At 39.3% G+C, this 12540-nt stretch overlaps 1 protein-coding gene across 1 annotated transcript in view; it reads right to left on the bottom strand.

Annotated features, from left to right (window-relative positions):
- Eeig2 (EEIG family member 2) overlaps positions 1-12540 on the bottom strand; it is a 58135-nt gene that overhangs the window by 26330 nt on the left and 19265 nt on the right. Inside the window, exons 2-3 of the mRNA XM_070006169.1 lie at positions 8324-8444; positions 6579-6608 (exon numbers count right to left, since the gene is read on the bottom strand). Of these exons, the coding sequence (XP_069862270.1) occupies positions 6579-6608; positions 8324-8444 (151 nt within the window). The remainder of the gene's footprint in view (positions 1-6578; positions 6609-8323; positions 8445-12540) is intronic.

Genomic DNA, 12540 nt, shown 5'->3' with positions numbered 1-12540 from the left:
AGTATGGGCAGAAGGAATCCTACAACCTTCTTTTTTTGTTTTTTTTTTGGGGGGGGGAGGGGCGTCTGGTCATGGGGCCTGAACTCTGGGCCTGGGCGCTGGTCCCTCAGCTCTTCAGCTCAAGGCTAGCGCTCTACCACTTGAGTCACAGCGCCACTTCCGGCTTTTTTCTTTTTTGCGTATGTGGTGCTGAGAAATCAAACCCAGGGCCTCATGCATGCAAGGCAAGTGCTCTACCACTGAGCCACCTTCCCAGCCCCCTACAACCTTCTTTTGTACCAGCTCTTTTTCTTTTCCCACTGCCAAGTCTTAACCTTAATGATTCCTGTGAGCCAGCTCTCTTTCTGGAACCTTCCTTTTCTCCTTATCTCCTAGCTCCACCCACACTTACCTTCTCTGGTCCTACCCAGAGATGCAGTGTACGCCTGCTCCTCTTCTGTATTACCCCCAAGACCTGGCTCCTATTTTTTGCAGTTACCAAAGTTTTGTCTATAGCCCTCCCTTGGATGTTGTTCAATACTATTTCTTATTTTCAAAAGTACAGGTCACACTTGCTATATCATGTCTTTTTGTGTGTGTGCTAGTACTAGGGCTTGAATTTGTGGCCTGGGTACTGTTCCTGAGCTCTTTTTGCTCATGGCTGATGCTCTACCACTTGAGCCACTGCTCCACTTCTGACATTTTGTGCTTAATTGGAGATAAGAGTCTGACTGACATTTCCTGCCTTTGAACTGGGATCCTCAGACCTCAGTCTCCTGGGTAGCTAGAATTATAGGCATAAGCCACTGGTGCCCAGCTATCTTTATTTTTTGAACAGTCAACGTCTAAATGACTAAGCATTTCTTGAGTCTTTTACTAATGGTGGGCATGGTGGCACAAGCTTGTAATCCGAGTACTAGGGAAGTTGAGGCAGGAGGATCCCACATTCTAGCCAAGACTGGGCTGTATAGTAAGTCTTAGGGCAGCCTGACGTACATAGCAAAACAAACTGAGCTTGCAGATAATGAAGCACTTGTTCATGAACATATCATATAAAGTACATTTCAGACACTGTTGAGATTCCTTCAAGGTTTTAAACAGAGTAGCACATCTGAGTGAGATTCAATACGAATTTTCTTCTTTTTATCCTTCCTTTTTTTTCTTTTTTTTTTTGTGTGTGTGTGTGTGCTGGCACTGGGGCTTGAACTCAGGGCTTGGGTGCTGTCCCTTAGCCTTTTCATTCAAGACTAGCACTTTAACACTTGAACCATAGCTCTACTTTTGGCTTTTACGTGGTTAACTGGAGATAAGAGTCTCTCAGATTTGTCAGCCTAGTCTAGTTTTGAACCTCAATTCTCAGATCTCAGCCCCCTGAGCAGCTAGGATGACAGGCTCAAGATGATTTATTTTTTAATTAAAAACTTTTTTTTTCAAGACAAAGATTTGAAACTGCAAATGGGAAAATTATGTTAGTAGCTTTAAACTGGCACAAGAAAGAATGAGTCCTAAATGTAGTAAGTCAGGTACACAGCAAGGTAACATCTACTTTCACATAGTTGCTTTGGTCTTACTGTCTTTTGTGGGCACAAAAGCATGCAAATGAGTATGAAAAGAATCATGAAACTCATCTGGTTACACAGTATCAACACACCAGATCTCATATATTTCTCTTTCCCTTTGAACCTCCAACACCTCTTTCCTGTCCTCACTCTCTGCCAATGACCTTGTCTCCTATGCACTCAGAAAATAAAAGCAAAAGCAATTACAAGAGCACTTAGCTTCCATAAACTCATAACCGCAAGCCACATCCACTTGCCTACCTGCATTGGCACCTTCTATTTTCCTTTCCACTTTGATCTTGGCTGTGTTCCTGAGCACAAACTTCTCACCTCCTGCCGACTCAAGTTCATTATTTCAGCAGCTCTTCCTGCTCTTGGTCATTCTAAAGTCTTTCCTCTACATTGGACTATTTCCATCAGTGGACAAAGATACCAGGTTTTCTATTTGGTTCTTAATGGACAAAGCAAAACCCCATCTCATATCTCCTTTACTACTGGATTATTTTTCTGCCTTCCCATCCCATCCTCCCTCCACCAAAGTCCTTGAGAGAGTTATCTATGTTGTCTCTATCACTGGCCATGCAGCCAACTGTATTTCCGCCCCTTATTTATCTTGCTAGACTCAAAGCTCTGTTCTTTGGAAATGTCAAGATCACCTTTAAGCCCTTAAACTCTTGTTCTCTGCCTGAAATATTCTCTTGGACAGTACTGTATGTTTATTATTCACTCCATACATGTTACTTCTCTAAAGGAGCCTTCATTGAACAAAACTTAGATCACTGACTTACTATACATGGCTGTCATAGTAACATTACATTTGCCCCTAAGTTAAAAAGATCTTATCTATGTTATAAATCATATACTTTGCTTTTCCAAAAGTTATATACTGAAACAATAGTGCCAAATAGGATGGTATTTGGTGCTCGGGCCTTTGGGAGGGAATTAGGACACGATGATAAATAATTTAATAGCCCACATCCCTGGTATTAGGGTACAATCTGAAGGCCTTATACATGTTAAGCATGTGCTCCTACCACTGCTACTACTGCGCTACATCCACAAGCCTAGACTAATGATTTTTTTTTTTTTTATGGTACTGGGGTTTGAACTCAGGCCTTTGTGGTTGGTGGTCAGGTGTTCTACCCCTTGAGCCATGCCTTCAGACTGATTAATGCTTTCTGCCATGTGAAGATATAACGAGAAGCTAGTCATCCACAAACTGGGAAGTAATCTCACCAGACATAGACATTTGTGTCTGCTGTTTATGCCATCCAGTTGCAGAAATCCAAACAAGTTGGTCTACATTAGGAAAGCATATTAAAGGGAGGTAAATTGCAATGTGATGTCTACACTGAAATTACTAACAAATGAGGTTAAATTTTACTGAGCATCTTTTATGTGCAAGGCTTTGTTCTAAACACAGGAAAACATGAAAACCAGGACAAACACTCTTCTTTCAAGGTAAGGTACAAGAGAGTCTGTTCCCTATGGTTTTTTCTTTGGCTTTACTAAGATAACTGTTTAATGAAAAGATATATATGTCACACATATATACTGTATCTGTAGTAAGGTATTAACTCAGGAAATATTATATATAAAATATTATTATATGCAAATATTATAATATATTATATTATGTAGTATTATTGTAAAATAGTATTATTTTGCCCGCTGATATTTGGCACTAGGAACATACTAATATTTTTCCTTCTTTCTTTCCTCCCTATTCCTGCTCTCTTGTTTCTTTGTTTCTTGTAGGAATTGAAGCTATGGCCTCGTACATTATACTAAGCAAGTGCTCTGCCCTTGAGCAGAGCAGATCATCTATAGAGTTATTCTGTCATGGTTTAATACAGGAAAACAGAAAACAAACTCATGTGATAAAGTCTGATAAGTGTATGATAGATGCAGATACAAGCACAAGAGAGGAAAAGATATGCTCACAGTGGCAAGGCATGACTCAGTTCATCTTTAAGGAGCTGTGAGTTGACAAGATAAGAGGAGAGAGAAGTATACCCATGGCATGGTGAGAAAATGTCCAGTCACAAGGCACAGCAGCAAAAATAGCAGGAGCTACTTACTCCAGGAAGCCAACAATGGCAGAATGCTGCAAAAGAATGAGAGGAGGAAGCGAGGCAGACAGACCCTACGTGTCGAGCAGAAGACATGAAGGAGCAGAAATAATTTGAAATAAAAAAGGGGTTCTATTGATTAGTTTATAAAGTTTTTAAATGCCTTTATAAGCAATAACTATTGTGGAGGGACTGGAAGAAGAGTATGATCAAGTTTACAAAGATTGCTCTGGCAATGCTATGGAGGAAGGCAACAACAGAGATGGATAAGAGGAGGCCAATATGGGCTGTTAGTAAGAAATAATGAAAGCTGGGTGCTGGTGGCTCATGCCTGTAATCCTAGCTACTCAGAAGGCTGAGATTTGAGGATCATGGTTCAAAGCTAGCCCTGGCATGAAAGTCCATGAGATTCTTATCTCCAATAAACCACTCAGAAAACTGGAAGTGGCGCTGTGGCTCAAGTGGTAGAGCGCTTACCTTGAGCTGAAGAGCTCAGGGCCAGTGCCCAGGCACAGAGTTCAAGCCCCACAACTGAAAAGAAAGAAAGAAAGAAAGAAAGAAAGAAAGAAAGAAAGAAAGAAAGAAAGAAAGAAAGAAAGAAGCCATAATCTAAGGTATCAGCCTTGGGAATAGAGAGAAGGTATGGTTTTCAAGAGCTTTACAAAGAGAAAAAAAAATCAAGAGCATTCATTGGTTGTAGCAGACCATGCATGTCACCTCTCTGTCCAGCACCCAGTGATCTGCTATGTTTTGCTAGCAGAATCTGTTTTTATTGAGTTATTTAGTCTCCTTATTCATCCATGCACACCATCCATGTGCATCCTAGCTCACTGTTAAATTATGGTAAGTCTAAAATAACCAGAGCAACCCACCCATTCCTTTGTCCACAAATGGCTTAAGTGAGCATATGCTCCAGTCCTGGCCAATTAAGGATATGGGAGTCCTTTGAGAAACCATCTAGGAAAAGCTTTCTTATTCAGCAAAGTATAATACAAAGAGAGGCAGATGGACTTTATCACATGCAAATGTGCTAAAAGTTTAGATGCCAGGAAATGGAAGTGTGGTTCAAGTACCAGACCTCCAGGAGCACCAGCCATGGGCAGAAAAGCTAAGCAAGAGTGCAAAGCCCTGAGTTAAGCCCCAGTATAGCACACAAGCACATAAAAGAACCAAGTTATCAAATACAGAATATAAGATAAATGAAACCAATCTTGGAGCAGCTCAATTTCCTAGTTCTTTTGTGAGGTTAAGAAGTATCTCTAGTTGAGAAATGTTTTCTGTTACGTCGAGCAAAGAACATCCTGGCTGACAATGCAAACCACTAGATTTAGGCAATTAGGTAGGTTTACTGGTTAAATGTAGTTTCTATGTCTTTGGCTCAGATGGCTGGCTGGCTAGAGATATTCACAGCGATTAGAAATAAAAGATGAGTGTGTGGGTTTCTCGTAGTATTACTCATTCATTCATTCTATCCTGCTTAATTCCATACAGCTAGCAACAAGAGCAGTGGTGATATACAGTGATATATCACCACTTTCTCTGTGGGCTACATATTCATGGATTCAACCAATCATATATAAAAAAAGTCATCAAGGGTTTGGGGGTACAGTTTGATGATAGACTGCTTACCTAGCTAGCATGTGCAAGGATCTCAGTTTGAACCCCAGAACCACACACACACAAATTGGGCTTGTACTAAACATGTGCAAACTTTTCTTCTTGTAATTATTCTCTATAATATTTATTTTGCATTGAAGTAATTCAGAGACAATTTAAAATATATGGGAGGATATGTGTAGGTTATATACAAATACTATGCCATTTTATACAAGGGACTAGAGCATCATGGGGAAGGGAGAGCCATGGAAGCAATCCTTTGCAGACAGCACAGGACAGATGTATTGACTGTGAGGACAGCACAGAGGCCCAATGAGGAGAGATAGTACTGGCAATACTTCCCAAGTGAGGCTGTCTGAATATTAGGCAGCAATAGCATCAAGAAAACCGGATAACTGAGAGCTGGTTGCTTATGTTTATAATCCTAGCTACTTAGGACACTGAGATCTGAGGACTGCAGTTCAAAGCCAGACGAGGCAGTAAAGTCCTTAAGACTCATCTCTATTTAACCACCCCAAATCTAGAAATGGAGCTGTAGTTCAAGTAGTAGAGACTAGCCTTAAGCACAAAAGCTCAGTGACAGTGCCCAATCCCTGAGTTCAAAAGAAAATAAGCAAGAAAGAAAGAAAGAAGGAAAGAAAGAAAGAAGGGAAGGAGGAAGGAAGGAAGGAAGGAAGGAAGGAAGGAAGGAAGGAAGGAAGGAAGGAAGGAAGGAAGGAAGGAAGGAAGGAAAAAGCAAGGAAGGAGAAAAACCAGATTTTTTTCTAGTAGGCAAGCTAAAAAATAAGGATAGCATCCCATAATAAGGATTTAGAAAGAATATGTTTGCCAGGCTCTGGTGGTTCATATCTATAACCCTAGCTATTCAAGGGACTGAGATCTGAGAATCCTAGTTCAAAGCCAACCTGGTCAGACAAATTGAGAGATTCTTTTCTCCAAGTAACTAGCAAAAAAAGGCAGAAGTGGAGGTGTGGCTCAAGTGGTAGTGTGGGTCAAGTGGTAGAGTGCCAGCCTTGAGTAGAAAAAGATAAGAAAAGGATATTAGTTCAAGTTCCACTACTGGCACAAGAGAGAGAGATAGAGAGAGAGACAGACAGAGAGACAGAGAGACAGAGACAGACAGACAGAAAGAGAGACACACAGAGAGACACAGAGAAAAAGGAAAGGAAGAAAAAAAGAAAGGGAGGGAGAGAAAAAGAGAGAAGGGGGAGAGAAAATATGCTTATAAATTATTGCTGGATCTAACTATTAAATCTCTAAATTGCTTTTTGAAGGTCAAGCTTGAATAATAATTGTACAAATAAACCAATGAATGATATCACAAAATCCATGGAGTTGAAGATTTACTTACCTTTGCATAAGCTTTTCCACCTTTTAATTCCTGCCAAAGATAGAACACACTTTAAGGATATCGTGTGAGCAAGGATTTAAAATTAAATATCTGTTAAATAATTCTGAAGTAGCTATTTATGCTTGCAAATATCATAAAGAGGCTGGATGCTGGTGGCTCATGCCTGTACTCCTAGCTACTCAGAAGGCTGAGATTTGAGGATCATGGTTTGAAGTAGAAGTCTATGAGACTTTAAGCTCCAATTAACCACCAGAAAACCAGAAGTGGTACTGTGGCTTACAGTAGTACAGTGCTAGCATTGAACAAAGAGAGCTCAGGAACAGTGCCTGGGCCCTGAGTTCAAGCCTCATATCCAACTCCCTGCCCTCCCCCCCATCTCCCCAACCCCATAGTAAAATTCTAACTACTTTCTATTTATTTATCTTTATTTTTATTTATTATATTTACGTAGTTGTACAAAGGATTTCAATTCAACATGTCAGTTCCAGTACAATGCATCTTGATCTACATCATCCTTTCTTCTACTCTATCTCTCCCTTATTTATTAATCTTAAAACTATATATCCCAGGCTTATCTTGATTGTGATTCTTTTACCTCAGTAGCAGAGATTACAGGTATATACCACCATGCCCAGATTCAAATCTAAACTCTTTAGCATGGCTTGTAAGTCTTGCCTAATCTGGAGTGACCAACCTCATTATCAAAAACTCTCAAACTCCAGCCAGACTAGACTTGTCATTTAGACATGAGACATTTGTTGTTTGCACCAGACAGGCTTCATGGCACTTCTTGAACTTGTGGTTCATCTTTGATCAGTTTTGGAAGATATCTGGCCACAATCTCTGTTCTCTTCTTCAAGGGTTCCAAGGACATAGATGGTGGATCCGAACACTGTTTTCCAGGTGTCTTAGACTATTTTATGGAAAAATCTATCCTTTTTATCTCTGTGATTGTGTGTATTTTCTTAGTTTCCAAAATTAGTGTTCTCTTTAGTTGTGGTAAACCTACTATTAAGTCCAACTGTTGAGTTTTTTTTAAAAGTGTATTAGTAGTTTATATAGTTTTCACCTCTAATTTTCTTTCTCCCCTACAGTTTTTAGTCCTCTGATGAAATTTCCTAGTTTGCTCACAATTTATTATACAAGTAGGTCTTTGATCTTTCCAAAGCTTGCACTTTACAGAGATTTGTTTTTACCATTTATTTTTTTGCTAGATTAGTGGGAATATACCTCAACCTAATGTGAAAAAGGAAATATATTTTTAAAAAATGGAACCTGTAATCAGAAGTGTGCTGAAGTCTTTTTTCTTTATTATTTTCTGTAGTAATGTAAATTTGGGGAAGTAACTCCACTTCTCTGAGCCAGAGTATTCTTGAAAGTAGTGAAAATAAGTCTGATTTCAGGATTGTTATTAGACATAATATAAACAAAGGTTGCCAAACTATGCCTACCAAAGGACATGAATTTAATAAATGGCAGAAAATACATAAAAACAGTTCCAAAATCGATACAGATTAATACACATATGCACAGCAAGAGGGAGATGAAGCTCCTTGAACATTTTAAATTATATTTTCAGGTTCTTCAGCATATTTGTCACAGGAATTAAAATGATTGCTCTATATATGAACTGAAATTACATGTAACAGTTCTAACGATAGAGCAGAGTTAAATAAAGTGAGGCAGTGACTGTGGAGCTAATTCTGGTTTAGAGGAAGAGGAGAAATAATAGGCTATTTTTATACCTTCCTTACAGATACTCTGTAGATACAGGGATCCAGGATGCCTGTGGCAGCACTTGCACTCATTTTGCACATAAATGAGAACTTCTTTCTCCAGTGGACACAGTTGGCTTGCACTACCTCCCTGAATGAGAGAAAAAAAGATCAATTACTTATTATCAATGACATGTTTGCAGCATACACTCACCTTTTCCCTCAAGGCTATATGCAAAAATGATATACTAAAGCATTTGTAAATAGTAGAACAGGAAAAAAATTATTTCCTAACAATGATCTGTACATCTCTGAAGCTAAAAAAGGGAAAATTTACTTATCAGTTTGGTCAGTATAAGTGGAGACTTTGCTGTTCATTTATTTGATATGCAATGCATACATGGATAGGTATGTGCTAGGTGTTTAAAACAAAGACAGGAAGCATAAGCTGGGTGCCTATGGCTCATAACTGTCATCCTAACTACTCAGGAGGCTGAGATCTGAGGATCATCATTTGAAGCTAGTTCAGGCAGAAAATTCTGTGCTATTTTTATCTCCAATTAACCAGCCAAAAGCCAAAAGCCAGAAGTGGAGGTATGGCTAAAGTGGTAGAGTGTCAGCCTAGGCAAATGTTAGTGAGACCCTATCTCAATCAATAGCTGGGAATAGTGGTGAATATTTTTCATCTCAGCTATGTAGGAAGCATAAACAGGAGGATCATAGTCCAGTCCAGGCTTGCCCTGGCAAAAGTCCAAGACCTATTGGAAAAATAAGTAAAAGGGACTGAGTTGTGATTCAAGTGGTGCAATATCCATGTGGCACGTGCAAGGCTCTGAGTTGAAACAGTGACACACACACACACACACACACACACACACACACACACACACACACACACACACACACACACGCACATTAAAATCCCTCAGGAATATATTCAACTTCAAGGCACATGATTGTTCCTGTCATTGGAACCACTGGTATATGACTGGGTATCAAGAAAAATTAAAACTCTGATTATTTTAAGTCTTTGGAAAATAAAATCAAGTCAGATGACAGTGGCTCATGTTTGTAATTAGCTACTCAAAAGGCTGAGGTCTGAGAACAGAAGTTCAAAGCCAGCCCAGGCAGACAAATCTGTGATAATCTAATCTCCAATTAACTAGCAAAAAACCAGAAGTGGAGCTGTGGCTTAAGAGTGTTGATCAAGAGCACCAGAACTGGCACCAAGAAAAAAATATAATAAAATATAATTAGATCAAAGTTCTAGCTAATGATAGACAGGTTGACATATATTGGCCTCTATTTACTTCCTTAAACCCACTAAGTTAAAAAACAAAAAAGGGACGGCATTATCTCACAAAGTCAGAGACGTCTAGAGAAAAGACAAAAATAAGTAGTCAGAGGCAGACAGGTGATATCTAATTTAGCATACTGAAGAAATCTGAACCTTTTGTTCTTAATGTTCAAAGTCAAGAGTGGCAACTTAAATTGGTCCTGAAATAGAAAGGAGGAGGAAGAAAAGTAGAAGGATTGATTGAAAACTGTTGTGGAAAAAGTCACACCCTGACTTCTGCAGAGAGCTGACATATTCCACTGATGGTAAACCAGGCAAACACCTGGCCTGCCTCAGCCTGGCAGGTATCAGAATGACATGTTGGTGGGAACAATGAGAAATGAGAGATGATGCTGAGCCTCCTCCTCTTCTCTGGCTTCCGTAATGCTAGAACTAGATATAGGGAGACGTGGGAGGAATATATTCTGGGCAATCCAACCACCTTAAAAACAAAAAAAGAGCTTTAATGAGATAAGACATTGAAGGGTTACAACTCAGCCCACTCCTGCTACAATAAATACCTGTGCTGACAAACGTTCTCCACATGCCTCAGTGAAGGAGGAGCAAGCACACAGGAAAGTCTTGTCTTAGAGAAGGCAGAGAGCAAAATGAATAGGAAAAAAGCAAATTGAACAACGTTCAAGACAAATTTTCAGAGATAAAAAAAGAAGTTGCACCTGCCATACAAGAATAGGATGTTATATAAAAAGAACAGATAGGGGACTACGCAGTGCTCACAGAAATCAAAACTACTGGCTTGGTATTCTATTTGCTTTTCTGACCCATGCACCCTTCTTTGTAGCCCATGAGGCTGGTCTAAAGGGCAGCAGCAGCCAGATTTCCCGGTCTCCACCTCTGAGTGGGTAAAGGAACCCCAGCAGAAGGATGGAGGGCAGGCGCAAAGAGGAAAGCACACTTGCTCTCCTGGCTCCTTTCCTTTTTGAGCATGTGGGAAATGAAGAAGTGTTGGGGACTTCAGTTTGACACACTGTAAATGATGTGCCTTTATGACTTCGCTAAAATAAAAATTACACTAATTAAAAATTGTCACACACTGAATATTCTGAAAAAGGGAACAAAAGTACATAGAAAAAGCTGCACACACCTGTAATTCTAGCACCTGAGAAGATGAAGTAGAAGGATGACAGTCTTAAGGCCAATATGGGCTATATAATGACACCCTGCCTCAAAAAAACTTACCTTACTACCTTCCTTATGTAATTGTAACCCCTCTGTACATCACCTTGACAACAAAATTTTTAAAACATTAAAAAGAGGTATGTAATACTGCAAGGTATCTTTTCTAATTGCATAAAAACCCACTGAGAACCTTCTTCGTTATCTAGCGTATGATATAGATAATACGTGCATTGGTAAATAATCTGTCATTACAACAAATATCTCAGATAAATCAATTTATCAAGGAAAAAGGTTTATTTTAGCTCACGGTTTTAGAGGTTTCAGTCTATGACTGACTAGCCTGTTGGTTTGGGCCTGTGGGGGGCAGCACATCATGGCAGATGTATATAGCAGAGCAAACTGTTTAGTTCATGGTCAGGGAGCCAGAGAAGAGGAAAAGGCTAGGCTCACACTGTACATTTGAGGACAATGCCCCAATGACCTCAATAGTACCTTCAATAGTACCATGCCAGGGACCGTGCCTATAACACATGGACCTTTGGATCCAAATTTAAGAGCCAAACTTATCAGTGTCTTAAAATATTACCTTAATGTTATCTTAAAAAGTTGTCTAGGAATTATGTAATAAATACAAAATATCCATTAATATCCCAAACCCTAAAACCTTATATTATTATTATTATTAATAATAATATTTTGTTGGTCATGGGGCCTGAACTCTGGGCCTGAGCGCTGTCCCTCAGCTCTTCAGCTCAAGGCTAGCATTCTACCACTTGGGCCACAGTGCCACTTCCAGCTTTTTCTGCTTATGTGATGCTGAGGAATTGAACCCAGGGCCTCATGCATGCAAGGCAAGTACTCTACCACTGAGCCACCTTCCCAGCCCCTTTATTATTTGTTTTTAAAATGTATTCTTTGGCTGATACTAGGTCCTTACACTCACTTGGTTTGCCTGCTACTGCCTGGCACTCTACCACTTGAGCCATGTCTTCAGCCCAGCTTTCCAATGGTTAACTGGAGATGGAGTTTCTCTTCTTCCCAAGCTGACTTTGAGACCCTCTAGAGCACAGCCTCTTAAGTATCTAGGATTATAAGTGGGCACATGACTTGTTTTATGCTTTGTCACTTTTCATTTGTTTGTGAAATATTAGTAACTGCAGACATACATCATGTTTTTATCTAGTTTTAAATGTAGCAGTTGTTATATGTTAATAGTATGTGCTACTATTTATTCAAATAGAAGGTGGCTTTTGACTGAGTAATAAAAATCAATGACAGCAAGTGACCTCTATATGTGGGTATATCTCTTTAAAAGCAAATAAGCAGGAAAGAAGTATTTGCAGAAGTATCTAACTTAGGTAGAGAGTGGAAGAAGCCACTATTTAAGTCTGGGAAAGAATAAGAGATAAACTTCAGCAACATTACAAATATGGGCAAATAACTGAAAATACAGGGTAACAGGATAAAGAAGGAATTTTAATATGGAACATGACCTGAAATATTCTTAAGGGAAAATCACACTGTTTGCTACTACTCTGGTCTTCAGGTCCAAGCTGATGGTGACATAAAGGACAATGATGACAATCTTCACTGGGTGCTTATTATATACACTAAACACGGCTTAAATATGTTTTATGTGTTAAAAGACTTAATCCCCCAAGCAACTCTGGGGGAATTACAGATTTTATAAAGGAACTAAGATACAGAGAAAACAAGTGACTTGGTTGAGGTCACTTAGCTAAAAAGGGTTAGAGGTAGAATTCTCATTTCC

Source organism: Dipodomys merriami, unplaced genomic scaffold (genome assembly GCF_024711535.1).
Source record: "Dipodomys merriami isolate MVZ:Mamm:240054 unplaced genomic scaffold, mDipMer1.0.p SCAF_7, whole genome shotgun sequence".
Taxonomy (NCBI): domain Eukaryota; kingdom Metazoa; phylum Chordata; class Mammalia; order Rodentia; family Heteromyidae; genus Dipodomys; species Dipodomys merriami.
The sequence above is the reverse complement of the archived record's forward strand: the minus strand, read 5'-3'. Positions and strand labels throughout refer to the sequence as shown.